The 24,208-nt window shown below is 38.3% G+C and overlaps 1 protein-coding gene across 2 annotated transcripts; it reads left to right on the forward strand.

Moving 5' to 3' along the window:
- The first annotated feature begins 1,310 nt into the window (after positions 1-1,310).
- Positions 1,311-9,975, forward strand: tbx3a (T-box transcription factor 3a). Of its 2 annotated transcripts, none has more exons than XM_040000648.1 (7): positions 1,311-2,427; positions 3,609-3,891; positions 4,270-4,416; positions 5,409-5,485; positions 5,779-5,936; positions 6,488-7,131; positions 8,074-9,975. In XM_040000648.1, the coding sequence occupies exons 1-7, from the start codon at positions 2,036-2,038 to the stop codon at positions 8,518-8,520; spliced, it is 2,148 nt and encodes a 715-aa protein (XP_039856582.1). In that variant the 5' UTR covers positions 1,311-2,035; the 3' UTR covers positions 8,521-9,975. The 2 variants fall into 2 exon arrangements, with proteins under 2 accessions (XP_039856582.1, XP_039856583.1); XM_040000649.1 differs by having other exon boundaries at positions 3,609-3,876.
- The last annotated feature ends 14,233 nt before the right edge of the window (positions 9,976-24,208 follow it).

Below are 24,208 nucleotides of genomic sequence, written 5' to 3' on the forward strand. Positions count from 1 at the left end.
TGGAAAATAGGTTATGACAGCTTGTACGGGTGTAACAGGAACAACACTGGCTCAGATAGCTTAAAACAATACCCGTGCATTATCAATAACACCTAGTTGGTTATCCAGCGTGAGCAACTGTCATTTTGCAGAGGCAGGCTATAACGGAATTGTTTCCCAGAGACAGTTGTGCCGGGAAAGTGTGCTATATTTAACAAGAGAATTGATTGGTAGGCTATGATTCAAAACATAGACGTTTTGTTGGGGAAGTGATAATGCAGTAGCACAAGTGAGCACATCCTCCCCGAACTGTGCTCCTCTGGGTATTTGTGCGCAAACTTGTGATACGGGATGAGCCTCAGCAAAGATGAACTTGGCTGTTAAATAAAACCCTTTTCAAGTCGAAATGAAAATATTTATATTCACTGGCTCATCAAAATAATGTATTTCCACATCATATGTACAGCAGGCTTCTCCCACACCGAGTCAAATCCAAACATGGCTTGATGAGGAAAAGTGGAAGTGAAGACCTCATTGTAGGCAGTATAATCTAGGAAGATAATAAATGGGGAAAAAAATGAACACACCTTACACCCGTGAGCTTTCAAATTTTTAAAAATCAAAATAAAATAAATAGCCTAATAAGCCAATTCAAGTTAAAATAACTGTTAGCGAAAGCCTCAAAGGTGTCATAATATTCGCCTAACGTTACATTACTGTCAGGAGCTTATCATAGAGCGCTTCATCCGTAACTCGGTCATATTTTCCTGAACTTTGATTTCAAAGGAGGTCGTTACTGGAAATGTTCCTCTGTTTTCCGGTGCTGATAAATCTGTGCTCGCAGACTCTGTAAACTGCGAAGTGAAAAAATTAAATTGTTATATTAAATTATGACATAAATCTGATTATAACCCAGCAGGACAGTCTTCGTGGTATTCAAACCAAAAAGAAAAAAGAAAACACGGTGATACGGTGGGGAATGGGACAGAGAAGGAATTCAGCAGCGCAACACAACAGCCGGCCGACAAAGCGAGCCGGTCTCCCGGCTTGGCTTGTCTGCTCTCTCCCTTTCGCTGGGTCTCACACACCGACCAATAGCGCAAGTTCTATAACGATGTTGACATATTCACACAACACTGGCTGAGCAGGGTGGTGTTTCACGGCAAAGCCCTTTTTAGTTTCCAAACACCTTTTTATAAGTCTGAAGTCTGTCCCCTCCACCCGACCTGTTAAAACCACGCCCACGCAGCCACACAATTGGTCCGAAAGCGTCAAAGAGCCAATCAAACCGAGCGCTGCTACTCTCTGTTGCATACACATCCATACAGTATGAAGCCCTATGGGCCACAGAGGCGCTAGGAAAATCACGGAGCTGGGACCTTACCACCTCTCTTTCTCTCTCTCTCTCTCTCGCTGGCCGTCAGCGGACTCCTTTCTTTTGCACACGTCTTTCCCTGAAATGTGTGTGTGCGTGAAAGGGAGAGGAGGAATAAAGTGTGTGCGCGCGTGTGAGGGTACATGTCCGGAGCGAGTAAAGGCAGGGGGATTATTCGGCGCTATCGAAATATTTCAACACGTCGCTTTCGCTGCAGGACTGAAGCCAATAAGAAGGAACCCATTTTAACAGGAATGCCGATATTGTAAACAGCAGCAGAAGAGAAGGAATGCACCGCAGTCAATTAAGTGACTCACCTCACTCGGTTTAATTCGACTAATGTCCGAAAGACGCAGAAAGTTGTCCGATGCGCGTTAACCTCCGAAGAAAATCGGCCTGGCAGCACTCTTGAAGATTAATGGAGAGCACTTATACATTTCACTTTGCAGACTTTTGACCAACGATTCGGCAAATGACTGCAGAGATTTCCCGGCAACTTGGGAAAAAATAGTGGATGCTTGTTCCCGTCGAGTTCAAGGAGGAATTTCCAAAAAGCTTTCCAACTCCAGATTTGTTTTGATTTTTGCTTCTTGTTTTGCCATCATTTGGCTCTGTCATACGCGAGCCTTAGTGTTCTAAGAAGTATCCAGCCAGTCGTCTACGTTTGTTGCCTGCTCTTGGATGAACTTCCTGATGAGAGATCCAGTCATACAAGGATCAAGTATGGCATATCATCCGTTTATACCTCACCGGGGTCCGGAATTTGCCATGAGTGCGATGCTGGGTCACCAGCCTCCCTTCTTCCCGGCCCTGGCTCTCCCTCCCAGCGGCTCCCTCTCTCTGCCGGGCGCCCTTGGAAAGCCGATCATGGACCAGCTGATGGGAGCCGCGGAGACCGGCCTCCACTTCTCCTCGCTGGGACATCAGGCTGCTGCCGCCCACCTCAGGCCTCTGAAGACTTTGGAGCCTGAGGAAGAGGTGGAGGACGACCCAAAAGTTCACTTGGAAGCCAAGGAGCTTTGGGAACTCTTCCACAAGAAGGGCACTGAGATGGTGATCACAAAATCCGGAAGGTGAAACATGTTTTTGTGTTTATTCAAATAATTTAAAAAACAACAACAACGCAGAATCCTGTTGTGTGTGATCAAAATGTGGGATGTTATGTCATAGTCTGCACACATACAGATACATTACAATTACTACAATTGCTTTAGAAGAACAAGTATAGAATAATCCTTTAATTGTCCCACAAGGGGAAATTTGGTTGTAACAGCAGCCAAAAAGACACATATACAAGCAAACAGTACACAGGACACAGAACAGAAACATACACAATTTTTCTTACATATTTACATTAAGGACAATGGTTACTATATACAGAGAGTACTGTACAGTTATTACATTAAATAAAAAAGCCTTTACATTCCTCTAAGTTCAACTGGTTACGTTGACATTTCAGTCTAAATATGCCACAAATATAACGCTGAAACTGCATTTTTTAGTTATAGAGTAAAACAGCAAAGATCGGCCATTTCTGATATCTATTTCTCTCTTGGAAAATAAAGAGACCATCTGTAGCTACAGTGTAAATTTTCGTGTTCACACAGCCTGCAAAGACACTTTACTAGGACGTCTTTATTGGTGGAAAACAGCATACACTCGCATAAAATAAAAGGGATTATGCATGCAACTCATGAATTATTAATATTAAACCTTGTCTTTCATTAGTTTTCACTTCAAAGATCTATACACAGCTTATGATATAAAATATGGCTTGATAATATTTTTTTTACCCACTGCCCTTTTTATCTAAATTTTCTGTTGTCAGAATACTCTATTAGTGTGGCTCATAGAGCTCTGACTAAATTAATTTTATCATCACGGTAATCTTATTGTGTGTGTGTGTGTGTGTGTGTGTGTGTGTGTGTGTGTGTGTGTGTGTGTGTGTGTGTGTGTGTGTGTGTGTGTGTGTGTGTGTGTAGGCCTTTCGTGACATTAAGAATCAAGACATCATTTATTTATTGGACAGTATATACTCATAATATATTTGTTTACCAACACATACTTACATTAATTAATAGCAGGCTGTCACATTGAGATTATAGCGGTGTAATACACTTCTTAAAATCTAGACCTTAGTTTATTTACGTGTACCTAAAACACATTGTGTTTTTTAAAATATCGTTGGATATTTTACCCCGTGATTTATTTTGTAACGCATTCGTGTTCATAATATATTTTTGTTCTGTCACAGGCGGATGTTCCCTCCGTTCAAAGTGAGGTGCACTGGTCTGGACAAGAAGGCAAAGTACATACTCTTGATGGATATAGTTGCAGCCGACGACTGCAGGTACAAATTTCATAACTCCCGCTGGATGGTGGCAGGAAAGGCCGACCCCGAAATGCCAAAGAGGATGTACATTCACCCGGACAGTCCGGCTACTGGTGAACAGTGGATGTCAAAAGTCGTCAATTTTCACAAGCTCAAGCTGACAAATAACATCTCTGACAAGCATGGATTTGTAAGTTCAACTAATGTATGTCAATTTCCCTATTTATCAACTTACCGCTTTAGTAAACACATGTCGTCATGATTTAAAATTGATTGTTTTATTTTAGTACAGTTTGTTTGTTTTTTAAATGAACACCTAAAAGACCCGTTTACAAAAATAAAAATGACAAACGTGGTCATGTTGAGATATTTTGCAAGAGTTATTTTTTATTTATTGCAAATATTAAGCTTGACATTTAAACTTGTTTTAGTGCAGATATGGCTCGATTTGTCTATTTTAATACGAAGAGAGCTTATGTTTTAACTAACTAGCGATCCTAAAAAGTAACACAGAATAAACAAATCTTTTTGTATTGTGAGCCTTTTATAATTGCTCATGTTTGTGACTGTGTGTGTGTTGCAGACCATTCTTAACTCGATGCACAAATATCAGCCCCGGTTTCACATTGTGAGGGCCAACGATATTCTCAAACTCCCGTACAGTACCTTCAGGACTTATGTTTTTCCTGAAACGGATTTCATTGCTGTGACCGCTTATCAAAATGACAAGGTAAGCGCAATTATTGCCCAGAGGTCTGCTAAACTTATATTCTGAATTTTTTTTCTCAAATGTAGCCTCCCTAGCCGCGCCAGACGCGCTTTCCTTTCTGCTCTGCACCTTTTTGTTGTCATAAAATATGAAAGACGTCATATTTGTTTGAGGCTGGGAGCTTGGAGTATCATAGCGTGGGTCAGGGTTTGGCGAGTGTGGGGTGGGGGGTTGCGACTAAGTGCCACATTCACCAGTCTGTGGTAGGAAAGTCATAATTCAGAGGAATGTTGTGCAGGTTATCTTTCTTTTATTTAATCACGTGGAAGGGATTTGGCTCAGACCCAGACCCGCTCTCGTTCTCCCTGTCTTTGCATTTGTGATTGCAGGCTGTGTGTGTGTGTGTGTGTGTGTGTGTGTGTGTGTGTGTGTGTGTGTGTGTGTGTGTGTGTGTGTGTGTGTGTGTGTGTAGCAGCTACAGTGTGGTGTGTACAGCTACAGTATGTGTACAGGGGGGCGAAGAAACGTAAAGGGGGAAAAGAGGGAAATTGCTTCAGACTGTAGTGCATGGTAGCGTTTTATTTTTTGTAAGAAAAAGAATAAATTAAAATAAAATCAAAATCGTCTCAGTGGCTCTTTGGAAGAGCTGGAAACCCCTTGGCACCACATCTGCCCTCCCATCTGCAGTTCTATCACTGCCAGCTGGAGGGGAAGTGGTGAGTGAATAAAGTTTTGCAAAAATCACAAACAACGCTGCATACTTCACACTCGTGGAGAAACGTGCCAATAGTAGGACTCCTGCTTCCTTTGTGTTCATGCGTCTTTTTGTTTATCGCGTGTTTTACCTCTAAAACCCCCAAAAATAAGTTCCACAAAACTTTGGCCTTTGGGACCAGTGATCATTGTGTCTTGTAAAGTTGGAACAATAACTGGCTTAAAGCGGCACTGAATGACTTTTAGGGATGTTTCCTTTCCTATTTACTGTTATTTACACACAGTTTCAATTATTTCAGATAACGCAGCTGAAAATCGACCATAATCCATTTGCTAAAGGATTCCGCGACACGGGCAATGGGAGAAGGGAAAAGAGGTAAGCTAGAGGGAAAAACGGGAATATATGTGAAAATAAAGGGCGAAAAGACTTACTGCATTTAGGCTACATGTAGACAGACAGTGATCTTGCTGGATTAAAACTACGTCTAAGCTTCCACATTAACCGCAGGGGGTCCGACTCTTCACAAGATTACTCTAAATCTATAGGCTAATTCTAAAGTCATAAATCTTTTGAATTAAAATAATCTTACTAAGCTTCTGCATTGTTTGTTATGTTTTTTAACCTGAAATGTGGCTACCACCTATAATAACCTAGCTACTTGCGCGCAGGAAACAGCTGGCCCTGCAATCCATGCGTTCGTACGAGGAGCATCAGAAAAAGGAAAACGGGGCTTCAGACGACTCCTCTGGAGAGCAGCCTTCTTTTAAGTGTTTCGGCCAGGCCTCGTCCCCTGCCGTGTCTACAGTGGGCCCCCCACACCTGAAAGGTAGGCTGACAGACCCCACCACTAGTCACAGCTCTGATCACAAGTTATGTGTCAACTCGTAAAATTTCCACTATGCCAAGACTTTTTCAGGGTAGCTGAACGTAATGTGTTCAATTAAATCTGCGAAGCCAAGCTATGAATGAATAGCTGATCATTTACATGAGGAAAATTGATAGGGAAAGTCTCTACAATTACCGTCTCGTTCAAATTAACAATAAACAATTAAACAAGGATTAGCCTCAGTATAGTTGGTGGTATACTGTTGTGTCTGCTACAGCTGTTTTGGAACAATTTGCAAAAAATACATTAAAATACTCAAAAAAGGCCATGTGAGAATGTGTAACACACCGCCATCTATTATTGGAAGCAATGCAAATAAACCTCATCGGTGTGGATTCCTATTGTGTAATAAATGTCCTGCGTGTTTGTTTTCTATTCGACCTCTGAGGGTCAGCTGTAGCGGGCTACCTCAGATAGTAGGAGTTATTATTATTGCCATGATTCACCCATGTGCGAAAGGGAAACTGATATTCTACTCCTCCTACTTACAGACTTCTGCGACAGCGATGAGGATAGCGACGACGAGAGCAAAGATGGACACAATAAAGATGGTCCGGACTCCAGCAAGATTTCCACCACCACAGAGGACGGGAAGGATCACGAAGCGAGTCCAGCTAAAGGGCATCCGTTCAGTAACAGTGACTCTACTAGTAGGACCCGCGAAAGCGGTCCCAGGACTGAGAAAAGCCAGGCAGACTCACGGCAGAGCCCCATCACTGTTATCTCCAGTACCACCCGCTCTGGAGAAGAACTCAAGAGCCCGAACCAGGACCATCCCAAAACGGACGAATGTAGGTCAATAAGCAAGGACAGTTTCATGCCTTTGACCGTTCAGACTGACAGCGCACACATAGGTCACAGCCACCTGCATAATTTTGGATTTCCTACAGGCCTAACAGGACAACAGTTTTTTAATCACCTAGGGAGCGCGCATCCGTTTCTCTTGCACCCCAGTCAGTTCAACATGGGGGGCGCATTCTCAAACATGGCCGCAGGCATGGGACCACTATTGACAGCCGTGTCCACGGGAGGGGTGAGCACCATGGACACAGCTAGTATGGCATCACCTCCGCAAAGCTTGACGGGGGCGCCAGGTCTGCCCTTTCATCTGCAGCAACACGTCTTGGCATCACAGGTAAAACCCGTTTTCTCTGGCCTGTGGGCCTACCGCCAGCTTTGCGCAAACACGTGATTGGCATTTCAACACAGCCGACTAGGCCCAGATTTAATATCGTGTGAGATAATACTATGCATTTAATGCTCATAAGTTAGCGTGAACACGATTTGAGAAAGTGTGTGTGTGGTTGTGCGTGTGCGGCTGTATTGTTCTTGCGGGGGTTTGTTTAATTTGTTTTAAGGCCAAATGGGCTAATATTCGAAGTGAAGTCATGCAGCTGTATTTTGACTGAGCACGGTGTCGTGGGCATGGTTTTACTAGATTTCACTTTGGACTCTTGTTGTTAATTCTGGAGTAACTATGTCTGGTTAAAAAAGGCTGGATTTGAGGCAACCTTACAAAAAGCTTTTTAACATTTCTTCTGCTAGTTTTGTTTTCATAAAAGGTCATTATTATTATCATTTTAGTATTTTAGAGCCACAATGGTGAGTAATAATAAGGAAAAATAACTCAAATAAGGAAAGATCATTGTGTTTTAATAGACAACAAAGTGTCTATTTCCCCCTATTTATTGTCAAAGCAAGCCTTATGGTTTCTTTAGCGGAAGCATCAGGGAACCCGATTTTTCTTAATTCTTAAACAAGTGCAAAAGGTGTTTTTAGAGTGGATCGTAAAGCTTTCCGGCTGAATATTTTGTAATGCATGGAAGTTACTACGATCTTTACAAGTCAAATCCTCGTTCTGGATCAGTGAACGTAAAATCTCCAAGCAGATTCGATGAAGTGTGATAAAATGAAGCTTTTAAATTTTGGGAAAATCATAACTCAAATGCATTTCTCTTGCCTTTCCCCCTCTTTTTTGGGAGGCTCACGTGTTGTTTTACTCTGTTAGAAGTGTTTGAATGGTGTGATCAGCGGTGTGATATGTGGCTCACTCTCAGTTTCTCCCATTTACCCGCAGGGCATTGCCATGTCTCCCTTTGGCAATTTATTCCCTTATCCGTACACGTACATGGCAGCAGCCGCGGCAGCCTCGTCTGCTGCCTCCTCCACGGTGCACCGACACCCTTTCCTGAACGCAGTCCGTCCCCGACTCAGGTACAGCCCCTACTCTCTCCCGATGACGGTACCGGACAGCACGCTGCTCACCACTGCCATGCCCTCCATGGCCAGCGGCGGGGCCGAGCTGAAAGGGGAAGGCATCGTACCAGCGAGCCCAGTGTCCGCTGTCACCCTGGATTCCACGTCGGAAGTTACCAGTCATTCGTCCACAATATCCTCCGGATCGGTCTCCATGTCCCCAAAGACTTGCACGGAGAAAGACGCGGCCAACGAGCTTCAGAGCATTCAGCGCCTGGTCAGTGGACTCGACTCAAACCAAGACAGGCCACGGAGCGGGTCCCCCTAGGATTTTTTTTGTTTGTTTTCAAATCTGCTTCTTATGGGGTGTTTTGTTGTCTTGAAAAGAGAAACACATCGACACGTTGAAGGTGATTACATCACTGACCCTCGTAGACTAATGCAGGTTTTTTTTTTTAAAGAAAAGCTCAAACCGTGAACTGTTGGACCTTTTTCGTTTCTGAAATGCACTTTGTTTAATAATCATCTGATCTGTATATTTCTTTCTCTTGCTCTTCTTTTTTTGTTAAATTAAACATCACTCGTATCCTGTCATATGAATACCGTACAAGTATTGAAACTGAATCGCTGGCATGGGTGTGACTTACAGATTTAGGAGAAGTTGCTGCTGTGTCCTGTCTCCTAACGTTATTGTACACACATGGGGGGTGAAGTGTTTTTTTTTTTCAATATGCACTCTGATTTGATTTGACTTATCTGCATTCACTACCGTTTGACCTACCTTTGAAAGACTGCTGTATTTTGTTGTACGCTCTTAATTCATTGAAAACGTTGCATGCCCTCTAAAAGAAACCGAATGTCATTTCAACACTAAAAAAAAGTTAAACGAAAAATTGTGGGAAAATATTCCATTTGAATATAATTATCACGTATTCATTTAATTTTATTTTCAATTAGGTTATGAACTGTAAAAAGAAAGAAAGAAAGAAAGAAAGAAAGAAAGAAAGAAAGAAAGAAAGAAAAGAAAAAAATTAGTTTTTCTTCATGCGTTTTTTTTAATGAGAATAGGCCGATTCTAAAATGACTGGTGCTCCGAGACAAGTGTGTGACCCAGGCATGCAGGCAAAGGGAAGCAGGAATTTAAAGTAAATATAAAAGAAAAAAGAAAAAAGAAATGAAATGAAAGGTGGTATTGATCATCGCTGTAAATAGGAATATATAAAATATTTATGTAATTATTTCATATTGTTATTGCTTGTAAATACAACTGAGTAGTTTGTTTTTAGGGATCTGTTCTTAATTTATTGTCGATATACCTGTGTAAAGATAGTTTGTGGACTATTATCCTTTTTTGTTGCCATCTGCATTTATACCCCATTTAAAATATGGAATTTACCCCCTTCCCAAATATCCACTGAGCTAGTTATTCACACTCATGTGCCATTGTATTTTCACCTGTCCTCGTGTGTGAAGTCCTACTGTTTAAGACGAATGAAAAAACGACAACGCACTGCACCAATGGCTTGAAAAAAACGTATATATTATTTTTGGAGAAGGGTTTTTAAAAGAAAAAAGTGCTGTTGAAGTGTGAAAAAAAGTGGACAATCTTTCTGTTATTAACATACTTTGCGAGTCTGATCTTAAAAGTGCCGCATACTCGAAAAAATGAAGGTTTCTTTTTGTGTTTCTTAAGTTGTCAGTGGGTTATGTTGTATTGGAGTTATGTCTAGTTTACAACATCGACATCGTGTTCTTGAAAGTTTCAATAAAATGTCGAAATGCCTTTCTTTTCTTTTCTTTTCTTTCTTCTTTTTTTCTCGTTTTATCCAATACAGCGGAAAACTATTTTAAACTACAATTCGCAATTAAATTCGCATCGTAGAAGGCTGGGATTGTGCGATACAGTCCCAAAACTTTCTGCCACCATGTTTTTGATTACTTTGTGAAGGTGAGTGAAGTCTCTCTAGGCTGTGTTCAAAAAGTCAAATTAAGATAAGTCAGAACCTGGGATGGCTACCTGGATAAGAGGCCTCACGGTGTAATTCAGCGCCGTTTTTATGGGTCTCACTTGACGTCTAATGCAAGCTAGAGTTTTACAAATGTACTATGAATGAATCTTTTTGTGGAAATCTGAAAGAAAGGTGGTGCAGTTTAAAAGAAAATCTTGAAATAATTTTACAAGCTATGAGAATTTGGGGGTTTTCAGACCAGCAATTTTTGGATTTAATATCGCATCTTGAAAAAGTTCATTTTGGCCAAACAGGTCCGCAATTTGGTTTCGGTTTAGTAAAAGAAAAGAAAAGGAAAATGACAGCATTAGAGGAGCCACATGAAACTGACACTGCTGATGAGGCAGCGTGGTGAAGGTGTGTTACTTTCGGACAGAGACTAAGACTACGACATCCCTTGATTACCCTCTATATTGCTCTTCGTGTCGTGAGTTTATCAGCGACACGATATTTGTATATTGTCTGGTTAATATGTAGCAAACCTGGCGCTAGTGAATAGGTGTAGACATCATACAAACTGTCTCAATTGGCCTGTCTTATTGCTCACCTGGCGCCTTCGATGGGCATATCTGCCATTTTATTGCACGGAAGGCGACAATGCGTCTGTAATAGTACCGAGATACGACGCCCCCAAGCGGCTACAGCGCAGGTTTATTAACTGCACACTAGGCCAAATGACAAATCTTGGGTGAGAGCTCTCTGAGGGGCCAGTGATAAAGTGATAACGATTGTTTGACTTGAACATACAACTACTGTAATTTCAATAATTTGTGACATTTAATAGCTAATAAAGGAGTGTGTAATGACTTTGTTTAATACAACAAAAGTAGCACACAAACACACTGAAATAAAAGCTGTGCGCTTGATAGCCCCATCCCACGTGAACGACCACAGATACTGTAAGGGACATATAACAATATAACAATATAACAGTGCATGATGATGAACAATAAACAGTGACAGTAACAAAAGTACCGCATGTAAACTACTATACCTGGCTACTATATATATATATATATATATATATATATATATATATATATATATATATATATATATATATATATATATATATACATATATAAGAGAGAGACAGACAGACCGACAGACAGAAGGAGGGTTTTTTTTTAATAAAGTGCAGAAATAAAAAATATTTAGGGAACACTCTATTTATGCATCTCTTTCTGGAATAAATCCCTCAAACGGTTGATGCTTTTCGTTTACATTAACCTTTGTAAAGTCATTTTGTTATTACTGAATTTGGCTGTTAATAGAACTTATTTCTAACATTTCATTCATCGCGATATGATGTATGATTTAAATGTTCCCTTATTTTTATGTATTTATTTAGTTTGTACCGGTTTGCTCAAATGCCTATATTATAGCCTGAACTTATAACAGTTTGGTATTAGAAGACGGTATTAGAAGTATTAGAAGTTTCCTAGAGTTGCCTTTAGTGAAGAGGCTCAACAGGTCGCTTTTATGTACGTGCCAGTTATGCCATCTAGTGGCAGGAAATCACGAGTCACTTGAAAACCTTCAGTGTCCACTGCCAAAGAAATATTTGAACCACACTTAAACGAAAAAACATGCTTAAGTTGAATTACAACAATAATAATTCAGAGAATGAATTTCAGCTAGATCTTTGAAATTTGCAGAATAGGTATGTTTGTGTATACAATTAGAAATTAATACAAAAAAATAGAAATGGAAATGCTAAACTCTTTGCTTTTTTATATAACATTTCATGAAAAATATTTTTTATCATATAGTACAGTTGATCAAATCTTTCACATCATGTCCAACGACTCAGTATTCACAATATCACTCTAATCATTTGTAATAATTAGCACTATAACCAGTATATTAATCTACATTTTGACTGTAAAGGTTTATAACTGCACATAATCCACACTTATGGAAGAGCAAACTGCAAATTGAATTTTTAAATCTGCATATATTTTTTCAGCAGTAAGTGGCCCAGTCACACTATAGTCTAACTTGTGGCCTACGTGGAGTTATACAAGAAAAACTAGCTTTTAAATCTTTCATTGTTGATGTTATTTGCATCATAAAGGTTTTATATCTGCGGTTGTAATTTTGGTCTTCTTTTAAAAGCCCAGGAGTCTGTTAATAACGCATTGTTCTCCACACACACACCCAGAGAGAAACAGAGAAATAGTGGCTTGCTTTGAGTTACACCTTTCTCTCGAGACTAGATTCTTGCCGTTTCACAGTTCTACATGTATTTATGAGTATATGTGTAATATGTGTATGACTTTGAGTATACATGCAAAGGGAAATTGTAAAAAGAAAAAGAAACATCACAACTAATCTAATTGCAAGTTGGTGCAGTCTAGTACCACCTGAATATTTTGCGCAAATACTAATTTTTGAAATGATAAAAATCGTGTTCACAAATGTGCTTCTATGGAAACTTGTTTCCACCACAAAAAATAAACTTCTCAGAAAATAACTTGAAATTTTGAGTTATTAAGTCAAAAATTTGAGATAATAACCCAAAGGTTTGACTTATGAATGACATGGGGAAAAAAATCAATGGTGGACAGAAGCTTCCTTTCTATTTATTTTTGCAAACACTGAAGAGTATTATTGTAGTTTGAATCCCAAAATAGTACATATATTTGATGTACTATACAACTCAGTTACATTTGATACACTTTGGTTGTTCGTCACTTCAACATTAATGAACATGATGTTAGTGGATCTACACCCTCCTCCGTGTCATTCTTGAAGCACCTCAAATGGTATGAGTGAATTGGGAAAAATGTTTAAACTTAGTAACTTGCATTTCCACGAAAAGGAAAGATCTGTGTGTTCCTCTCATGTAAAAATAACCAAAAACGTATATTTTTTTCTTTTAAATTTTCCTAAATAAGTTGATTTTTCATGTCCACTTCCCTTTTTTTTCATGTGGTGGCACTGCACTCTAGTGTCCAAGGAACGTTACTGCAGTTACAGTTTTGACACAAACAAAATTATTAAATGGTGTTTCTTTTTTCTTTTAATTTCAGATAATGCCGTTTTTCAAGAATTACTTGTAGCACTTTAGTATTTTAAGTTATCGAATACAGTGACACACTATTCTCAACCTGCAGTCTCCTGCTTGATTTCTGGCAAAACATGCAAAACAGACCTGGAGTGTGAATTTCACTTAAACATCTTTTGCTCACAATCTTGTTCTCGAGGAATAGAAATATATTTCTCCTGTGTTCACTGTATTGGTTTACATAGAGAGGTACAAATAATTTATTTCTATAGACAGCTTAAGACAAAGGGGCAACTGAGATTGGACACATTATTTTAAAATAGATGGAAAGAAAGTGCAAAAACCATTGTGGGCAATCTAGTGGCAAAGTGGTTAGATGCAGGGAAGGAAAATACCTTCAGTGGTTTGACTCTTGAAGGGTTTGGCCTTGCACGTCACACCCATATTCTATTTTCTGTCTTACGTGCAACTGAATCTGTAGATGCATGCAATTTATGGTGTCACAGAAAATGTGGACAACTACATTTGGTATAACTGATGAATAGAAAGTATTCTAGATGATCTTTGTGTGCTTATGTAAGTTGTTGCCTGAAGGAAAAAATAATAACACTGCGTGTCAGGCTTAAACAAATATTGAAAAGAAGACGATACTGAAACGTTCCAGAGCGGTTGTGGGATGAAAGACTGAGACCTAGCTGCGTGATTGCTTGTTTTAAAGGAACAAGCCCGGGAGGAGTGCACTGGACTTTTGTTGTGAGAAGGTGTTGCTCATAATCTCACCTCTGAGGATCAAGTTGCATTGATCTGAGACTTTTGCAGCTTTCTAAATTTGCCTACCTATCAGTCAGTGAAATTCTCCATGTCTATTGCCGTCTACTCCATCACAATGTGTTACCCCGGGGCTGTGGAGGTGTGTCATGGCTCGCTCAAGAACATGATAGTGCAAGAATCTGCAGTTGAATCTGGTCAGATCATATTACACAATGTGCAAGGCAACTTCCTTTTCTCGGATAATACCAGTAGGTATGCCATGTCACTGAGATTCAGTATGTTTACCTTTCACTATAAAGGCACATAGATAAGATTTTCCTGGCTTTTGTGGGATTTTGTGAAGCTATAAACAATTTTTTAAAAACTTTCTATGAAATAGTTATTCAGTTTTTGTTTACTTAAAGTAGCAAAAAGGTTTTACATAAGCCATCAAATTGTCAGAAATGTTCAATTACTGAAGTACAAGCCTGTAAGTACGTATAGAAAATAGATTAAACCAGTTGTAGGCAAATCCTCATTTGTCACATTACAAGTATATAATGCTTGCCTTAACGCAACATAATACTTTGATTAAGTCAACATTTGAAGTGAACAACTTATCATGGAATATGAGTTAATAATTATGCCCATGTTATCATCACATTCAAACGTAGTGTTCATGCAAAGGACTAAATAACTAAATATTAATCATAATAATGGTTCCTCCCGTTGGATTCTAAGTGATTCGAAACGTCTTAATGACTTAATTGTTTTTAAGTATTCAACTTAACATTAATACATTGTATTTCGATCTACTGTATTTGTGTATCATTTTAAAGCTGATTTCTTAAAGATAAATGTAAGGATGCATATAAACATTCCAAAGTATAATGTGTGCATGTTATTAAATTAAGAAGAAACTACACCATTTTTTATTCTGGCTTAATTTCCAAATTTTAAGTTTGGAAAATCCAGAAAATTATTTTTTATCAACTGAATGTTTCTAATGAACATAAATTAATTGTTGAGCATTACAAGATTTACAGATGCAGGAAATGGTTTGTAAACCTTTCCAATAGAAATAAATACCAGACTCGCTCAGTGTGTTGTGAAGTTTAGACTTTTAACAAGATTTCTGTTCTTTAGAGCACTCACTCATGCCTGATATTAATGTCATGCATTAAATGAAAATTATTTCTACCTTCAAATGAACTTAGTGTTCATAAGTAAATTGCTAATTAGTTTGATTTCTTTAACTGGTTTTACCCGGTCTTTTCCTATGATGTTTTATGTAGAAATATGAAAAATTACAAACTTTTTTTCTTTTAATTAATAACATATAAGACAAACTTTTTTACCCTGTGGTATGTGTACAGGGCATCTGCAAACCCTAAAAGTAGATTTCCAAATCAATAGGAAAACCAGGCCACATGTGTGGTACTGTATGTCGTGTGAGGCATGATACATTGTTTGCACATGCAAACCCACTGCCGCTCTCTTGTCTTTTACTAAATGGGTTCTTTACATGCTTTTCACTCATTCGAGTTTCTTAAATGGAGCCGAAATCTCGCCACAGAATCCCTCCTTCTAAGAGAAGACGTTTAATCTCCACCGTGAGATGGAAGTTTAAATGAGCTGTGGGGAACAGGAGAAGACAGAAAACTCTCCTTTCACAGACCTAATAGTCTCCACCGTCAGCAGCACTTCATACACAACCACTGGCTGGCAGATTAAAAAGAAGGTTCACCACACGCACAGACACACAGACACACACACACACACACACACACACACACACACACACACACACACACACACACACACACACTAGTAAATACAGGAGTGGAGTCACAGTATATGCACAAGCCTGAATCCCACGTATACAGAGTAAATATACAGAGTATAGCATTTAAACAAATACACATTTGCATGTGATTTTACATGTGATGACCTTCTTGTGAGTAACGCAGCTATCCACCCACACGGAAACATACCCACAAACACACATGCACTTCATTTGTGTTGAATGTTGGTGGCTGCGTGACAGCAGCTTTTTTCACTCCATCTTTGTAAATTGATATCACATGTCCAGGTTCTCCTTTTTGGATATTTGTGGCTCTTTCATATTTTTACCCATCATCTATCTATAATATGAAGGCTGTGACAGAGAAGACGTGCACATCTTCTTAAAGCAGCCACGTTGATTCTGAGTAGTAACACCAGTGATCGTTTGCATCTGAACGCTGCTGAAACCACCCAACTCTCTTTACTCTGGAAACAAGGTGAAGTGCTTTACAGCTACACATACCCAAAGATTCATTTTCTGCACTTTACTGTTTCACTTGTTCTTCTTTCTTTTTTTAGGATCTTGGGATGTTCCCCGTCTTCACTCTACAAACATGTTTGGTCTTGTCTCTGTCAGGCTTTGATGAATGTAGCTAATTTGAACACACAGGCTGCCTCCCACACATCTCTCCATTCATTCCGTTTGTTCCCAACACCAGTAAACAGCAGTGTGTCAGTTCTATTTGAATCCATATATACCCAAGCTATAAATAAACCACAGTTATCTTTGATGGATTTTTTGGTCATGTACAGGACTACCTCATTTGTCAGTTTCTAGTTTTTCTTTAAATAAACCCAATTTTTGGCCAGTCAGCAACTATTGACATTTCCCCTGTGCTAAGAGAGTTATAACCCACACACACTTAAAAAGGATGTTGTCAAACATATGGCATGTGGGCCAACTCAAAGGTCCAGTCCAGCTCTCTGGGTGGTTTTTCAAATTGTCATATTAACAGAGAAGTCCGTAATATTACATTTTTCAATAAAATAGACTCCCATTCCTCGAGGACTCCAGTGTTACTACACAGGGGTGGAAATGTATCTAAAGGTCAGCATTTTTAGATCTTGAAGAGTTGTTTGAATCGCAAGTACTTGTACTTTTATTCTGTCCTTCTCTTTTCTTTCTTTCTTTATCTTTTGGCTTTTGCAGCTTTGCTGTGATGTGAAAATTGTAATATACATGTACATATACATGTACACTGTTTAAAGTGCATTCCAATTTCTTAAGTGATCACGAGCTGTTCATCACCTGTTTCGTAAATGGGTGGTTTCATTAAACCCAAAGAAGTTTCCTTTAGGTTATTGAGCAACTGTTTTATTGACTTGGACCACATCTCTAACGTGAGTTTGACACCCCTGATTTAGGCCAACTCTAATTAAAGGTGAGACTTGGTATTTTATTTCTTATTGAGTGTGCAAAGGCTGAAAGAAAACCATGCGTGACTAGTGTGCTGGGCTGGTCTGTATATTTTATTGTATGATCTTGTAGCGCTTTGAAATGAAGTGATAGTCTAACCCACAGTTGCCTCATTCCGTATTTTTTTTGCCTGCGCAGTTGCCTCAGGGCGTATCACTGAAACCCACATCACAGAAAAATATTTCCTCAATGCTGTTTGATGGCCCGCACACTGAACAAAAAACAGGAACACCCAGCACAACTCCCTGCAACGATTCTTGATTGTAAACACATATTCATCATTAGAAACTGATCATGGCATGATCTGAGCATACTGGTAGCCAGAAATGTGTCACAGGTAAACTAGACATAAATCACACACACTTTCAGTGTGTGACAATACTGTGATGAATGTTTAATTAGGGTCTGGCATCAAACAACTCTGGCTTAAAATCAGAAGTTAAAATCGGATCTCTGCTTCGTTGGGGTTAGATGACACCGGCTGTCATGATTACAGTTGTAAATGCAATATTAATAATAAATGTTTTATCAGTCCTATTCATTAACCCAAATTTCTTGTTGTCACATTCGTGGCACTGTATCACCTTCATTTCACTTTGCCCTCTGCTTGTATTTCAGGTACTAAGCCACTAGAGTGCACTGTCACATTCCCACAACCATCATTCTGAGGGTGTTTGCAGACTGAACTGCTGCAAACAATTGCAAGCTTTTATTTAATAGATGATCTTTTATAGCTATTCCCACTTCTTATCATTTGCAGAGTTCAGTGTTTATGTGTGCTGTATGAGTGTTTCCAAAGTAATTTTTTCCCTTAATTTAAAAGATTAATTTCTTTTTTTTATTTATCATTTTATCCTAGTTATTTTTTTTAAATGTGTTTCTGTCATATCAGCATTTCAGTATCAGTTTTTTTGACACATGGGTTCATTTGTATTTTCTTTTTGCCAGGGTGCGTGTCATCTTTTACAAGACTGAGACACCACACCTATAGTGGAACTGTTCTTTATTTTTGGTAATATTTTAAAATCTATGTGCCTGCACACATAAAAAGCAAAAACCACAGTGGAATTAAATTCAGGCCGCTCATTTGATGTAGTCTCCTTCTTTGCACAAATACACAGCTCCCAGTGCTCCTCCCACACTTGGAACATTCCCTGGAAGTTCTGTTTTGTGAGCATTTGCAATGCATGCTCAATCTCTTTCACATGTTAAAATAGCAATTCTTCAACTTGAATTTCCCTTTAATGAAGAAGGTGAAGTTGCCTGGACCCAAAACTGCAAAATAAAGTTGGTAGGAGCCACCATTATGTTGGAGGAACAAAAGAAACTTGCATGTTTTCAACATACTGTGAAAGAGCAAGTTTTTATGATGGAGGTTTTGTGCACTGAGCAATTCAGGCTTTTTTACTGAATTTTCTTCCTCGGATGTCTAAAGGCATTACTTAGTGCTGGCAGTCTGTCCTTTGGGAGTGCATTCACTTTGCACAAACTCTGTGAATGCCAAACAAAACAAGAGCAATGCTCCTGGTAACACTCCTAACCTGACCCATCTTCTAAGGTCTTGGAGACTATAGAGGCTCTTCCACTGTAAAAATCAGCTTTTCGGTCTCTTGGATAGAGTTGTAAACACAACACTCATCACCAGTGATCCTTGACAGAAAGGTTGGACATCACAAGCCTGTTGGTAGAGATGCACACAGACTTTTGCTTCAGCTTCATTCTGTAAGAAGGTAACACAGATCTTGATGCTGAGTGTGGAATTTAATATAAAAACTCAATGAGCAAAACTTTATTCTAGCACCTGTTACGTCTTTGCGAACACTTGTCATACACCCAGAAACTGCGTGTGCAACAGTGGCATAGATTTTTTTTTGTTCTCACCTTGCTTATGACAACATTTCCTTGTTAGTTAAAAAGGAATGCAGAATGAGTCTTCTCTGCTATGCCTCCATAAAGTTTAACATGCAGCACTTCCAAAATAGACTTGGGTTCTTTGTCAGCACTGCAAACCCATCCATTACCTACAGTGTAATGATGGAAGACAAAAAAAAGAAGCTTGCACTGTCTCCTGTTTGCATAGTCTGATTCTTGCTCTGCACTCCCATCTCTGTGTCAATATCTCCCAAGGGATTTCTGGTCGTTTTTTCAAGCACAAGCCCCCTGCTCAACTTAACTAAGAGCTGTTTCAATATGTAAACAATGGAGCACCCATATACTTAAGTACTCTTTTAGTACACTCACTAAAGGCCACATAGAGACATACATAAGTACTGGGAATATCCTGAAAAACATAATCAAGGTAATATGAAGATGCTACAGCAGAGTGTTTCATTTGTGAAGGAATAGTTGTCCATAACATATAAATGTCAAAGTCAGAGCTACAGTTCTTGCTAACTAACAATACAATGAAATACCTGCACATGAAAGTGAACATTGGCTGACCAGAAATGCAAGGCAAAACCACACAAAAGCACTGTTCTACTGTGCAGTGACACAGTCTAGAAGGAAACCTGTGACTCATCACAGAGGTCAGTGACTGCAGAGCAAAACATCTGGATAAGCCAGAGCTGATTTGGAAAAAAAACGCTGCACAGATGAAAGTAAAACTAGCCCTTCATCCACAATCACCAAAAAGGAAAGTTCATTCAGAAAGTTTTGAGGTCCTTTTTTTCTCATCAATCTACAAAGAAAGTTTGAACAAAAATATGTTTTATGGATTTATTAAAACTGAAAGATTGAAAGCATTCAGAAGAGAGCCTATTAATGGTCTGTAGACCAGTGACCAGCTGAAATCACCAGACATAATTAGGCAGACTTCACAGTTGAAGGTGTGATGATTGAAATTTAAGCCACAAGTCTGAGAAAACTGTGGTTAGATCTTGAAGCAAGGACAGTGTTTATGCACAGATCTACAAGAAAACTGGTCAGATACCAAAAGTGCCCAAGAGCACATTAGCCCTCATCAGTTTATAAAACACTCCAAAAACATATTTCTTTTTTGTCATGGAGTATCGTGTGTAAATTGGTGGAAGACAATGAACTGAATCCATGGGAAAACACCTTTTATTAAAACAAGTGACTGGAAATAATCTCCACTGAAGCTGTGGGGCAATCACTGATCCAGGAAACACTGAAGAAAGAATTGTACTAACTCAATGTCAGCAAACGTAGGATTTCAAACTGTAAACATTTTAAGCATTCTTTATGTATTGATTATCTTTTAAAGAAAAACAATGTTTCCCCTTCTCATATTGTAACTACAGGTTACTGTATTAAGGATCCAGGCTTTATTATTATATAGCATGTCCTATACAGCCTGCACCTCAAAATATGCTCTACAACATAGACCATACCCCTAATAACTTAATAAATTCAGAATAATTACATGCTAAATATTAGGAAATGACACTGTTAGTGGCCAGTTGTATAATTAAATGCTTCCAAGTTGTTTTCCAAGTCAAAATACTTCAGATTTCATATCTGCTTCCTCTGCACCTGGATGAGGAGTGAGAATAAGTCTCAGTTCATTACAAAACATTGGTTGCTTCCATTGACCAATATGTACCACATGGGCCTTACCCGGGAAATGTGCCTAAACAAAGACAAGATCAAGTTACCAAAAAATAAATAAATAAAAAATAGGGGAAAGGGGGGAAAATCAAACAAAATCTTATGACCTCAGTGACTGTTTGGTTTTACTCATATTTATGCCATGAATAGGCTCCCGGATGAAAAGGATAAGCGGAAGCGAAGGATGGCATACTATATGCAAATCAAATAAAAGAAAAAAACGATTTCTAAGCTGGGTGTGAGCTTTCTTTAAAATCCCCACACAACCCCAGAACAGAACTTTATTAAGCAATCGAATTTAAAAAAAAAAAAAAAAAAAAAAAGAACTGACAGGAAAACCCATCAGAGGATAAAAACCAGTTTTGTAGAAATTAAACTGAAGTACAAAGAAGCAAACATGATAAAAGATCAAACATGAGGTGGAAAAACTGGAGCAACAAAAAAAGCATAAAGGGTGAGCATCAGATGATCTAACAGAGAGCATGAACACATAGACAGAAACCTCTACCAATGCAGCTCACTCTCTGGGTAGAATTTACTTTTAAAGGGAATAGTGTTGTATTTTGTATATATTAATTTTTTTCTCGGTTTATTTGTTTTTAACATACACAGTTTGTATCACAATAAAAATGGGTGCAAAATGCAGGCTTTTGTTATTTGCCCTGTTAAAATCGTTTTTACTATAATTGACATAATTTTGAGCACAATTATTTTTATTTGTTTTTATTTCAAGTTTATTTTGTTTTCCAAAAATATATATACTTGGAACACTGTACATATATTGAAATTGTTAAATCCGGTTACTGTAACACAAATAACAAAATCATAATAAAATTATTTAACTATACCGAAAAAATACCCCATGCCAACATGTTCTTGTCAGTCTGAAACCTTATTGTCATTTTAATTATCTCTATATACCTATTTGACATTCAGGTCAATCTACTGACCATGAAGCAGAGGTCAGAGGTCAAATATGGCATGATAATTTATTATTATATTTGCTTAGCTTCCTCTAATCATTTTTGTTACAGTGTTTTCAATATTTAGCCCTATAGACATTTTTGTAATGAAGGAACATAATGATGCAAAAGTATATCGGTCAAACATTGATAGTGGCCATTATCTGCCCTGTTGACTGCAATAGTCCTGTCAGCAAATAAAACAAATGTAAAAGTTTGCTGAGGCATCTGAAGTGCCACATTGGAGCAGTTAAATTTTCGAATATATTTATGAGGAGCTGAAGAACAACTTTTCTAAAGTTACTCAGCTTATTCTAATTTACATTATTTTCCATTCTCATTAAAACCCCTAAAAGGATAAAAGAGGATTCAGTGTGAAATTCATGTGATACATCAGATGCCATTATAATCTCTAAAGTGCATTTTATTTAATGATAGCCAAGTTCCTATTGTTATGTTGGTGTATTATTGAGGACTGTTTTGTTCTAAAAAAGAAAAACATAGGTGATTGTTTTAGGTATTCAGATTGGGTTTTAAAGTCCCTATCTCAGTGCAACGTCATTGTTTATGTGTGCTTTTTGTTTAGATTATTATTGTAGTGTGTGCTGTGTGGAAGTGTTGTATTGTTTTGTTGCCCCTCGATGAAAATGGAAAAACACCTGGATTGTCAGCAGCAAATTTTAACAGACTGTGTGTTGCCTAAATGAATCTTGGAATGCCACAACTGCTCCTTAGCATCTCTGTAAATATATTTCTTGGTAAATAAATTACAAAAGATCATTTGCACTATGAAATGTAGGCAGGTGAAAAGAGGGGAGATAATCTCTGAAAGAGAGTAGTTGGGGAAAAAAAGTCTGCACCGTACTCTGTGCTTTCACTGATTGTAACCCAGCTGCTCAGTGGTCATTTGTCACAGGATGGACTGTCAAAAGCAATCATCAGGGGCGACTAAGGACATCTATGAAAAAAGCTTAACCTACACGATGGGCCGAACAACAGCAAACCCTTTTGTTACACTGTCTTCACACACTTAATAGTTATAACTTAACTTGACCAGCAGATGGCCAAGGCAGCACTAGTGAAAAAACTTGCCTTTTCGGGATGCTGTTGTTGTTCCTTTGTAAAACTGATTTCAGAAGGTGTACCAAGGATGTGCACACAGTGTACAGAACATAGCAGACAGCAGACAATACTGACAACAACACAGACAATAAAACACATATCTGTGGTGCAGAATGCAAAGATGTTGGAATAAATCATGGAATAAATAAGGGATGGATAACTAGTTACTATATATACAGTATATACAGTATATATATATATATATATATATATATATATATATATATATATATATATATAGATATATAGATATATAGATATAGATATATATACTGTATATATATAGGGATTGACTTAAAAAAAAATTATATATATATATATGTGGTATATAAATATGTGCAAGCAGAATATACAGCAAATGTGAGTGTCCTAAGTGTTCATCGGGGTGACGGCCTATGGATAGAAACTGTGCTCTGTGGCCCGTACCAGAGGGAAAGAGTTAGAACAGAATCTGATACTGATACTTATTTATCTGCAATTTCACAATAACTGTTAATATGAAAAAAGTACCCTATGATGAATCAACATAGCATAAAAATGTCTTGTGATTCTAGTATTAGATTCAAAGTAAACAAGAGTCTTCCAAAAGAAGAAACAAGTTGACTTTGTGCTCCCTGCAGAGTTCAAACTCATGCTCTTGTATCCCACACTTCTTCTCCCACCAGTATCATCAGTTTTGCGTTCTTCTTCTTCTTCTTCTTCTTCTTCTTCACAGCATTTAGGTGTCTTTACCACCCCCTCGTGGAAAGCATGATTACCGTATTATTTTCCAAATTACCTTTGATTAGTTTAAAAAATATGTATATTATTTTTAAAAAACTGCCCTGTGCTATATGACCCCTTAACACCAACGTTGTTTTTAACTTGCAACATTTTCTTACTTGTTCTGCTTTCTGTTGCTTTGACTCTGCAACCTGTCTTTGTGCTGCATACAGAGTGTTTCTATTATCTATGTGCATATGTGCTGTGAATAACTGGAGTGCTTGTAAAATCGTCAGATTCTCCTTGTAGATTATCTCAGATTAAACTTTGATATGTATCTCATTTATATAGCACGTTCACAATAGTCATCTCAGTGTACTTTATACTGGCATATAAAGACTCTACACCAGGGATGTCAAACTCATTGTACATCATGGGCCACATACAGCCCACTTTGACCTTAAGTGGGCCAGACCAGTGAAATGCCCCTTTCTGCCAGTGTAAAGAAGTTTAACTACACATTAAATCCCTTAATTATCTTCATATAAGAAAAAGGTTCTATTTCAGCAGCTCGTCTCAGTTTTTCTATATGATGAAGAAATGATTCTATAGTAAATGGAAGAAGTCTG

Source organism: Simochromis diagramma, unplaced genomic scaffold (genome assembly GCF_900408965.1).
Source record: "Simochromis diagramma unplaced genomic scaffold, fSimDia1.1 OVJJ01000596.1, whole genome shotgun sequence".
Lineage (NCBI taxonomy): Eukaryota > Metazoa > Chordata > Actinopteri > Cichliformes > Cichlidae > Simochromis > Simochromis diagramma.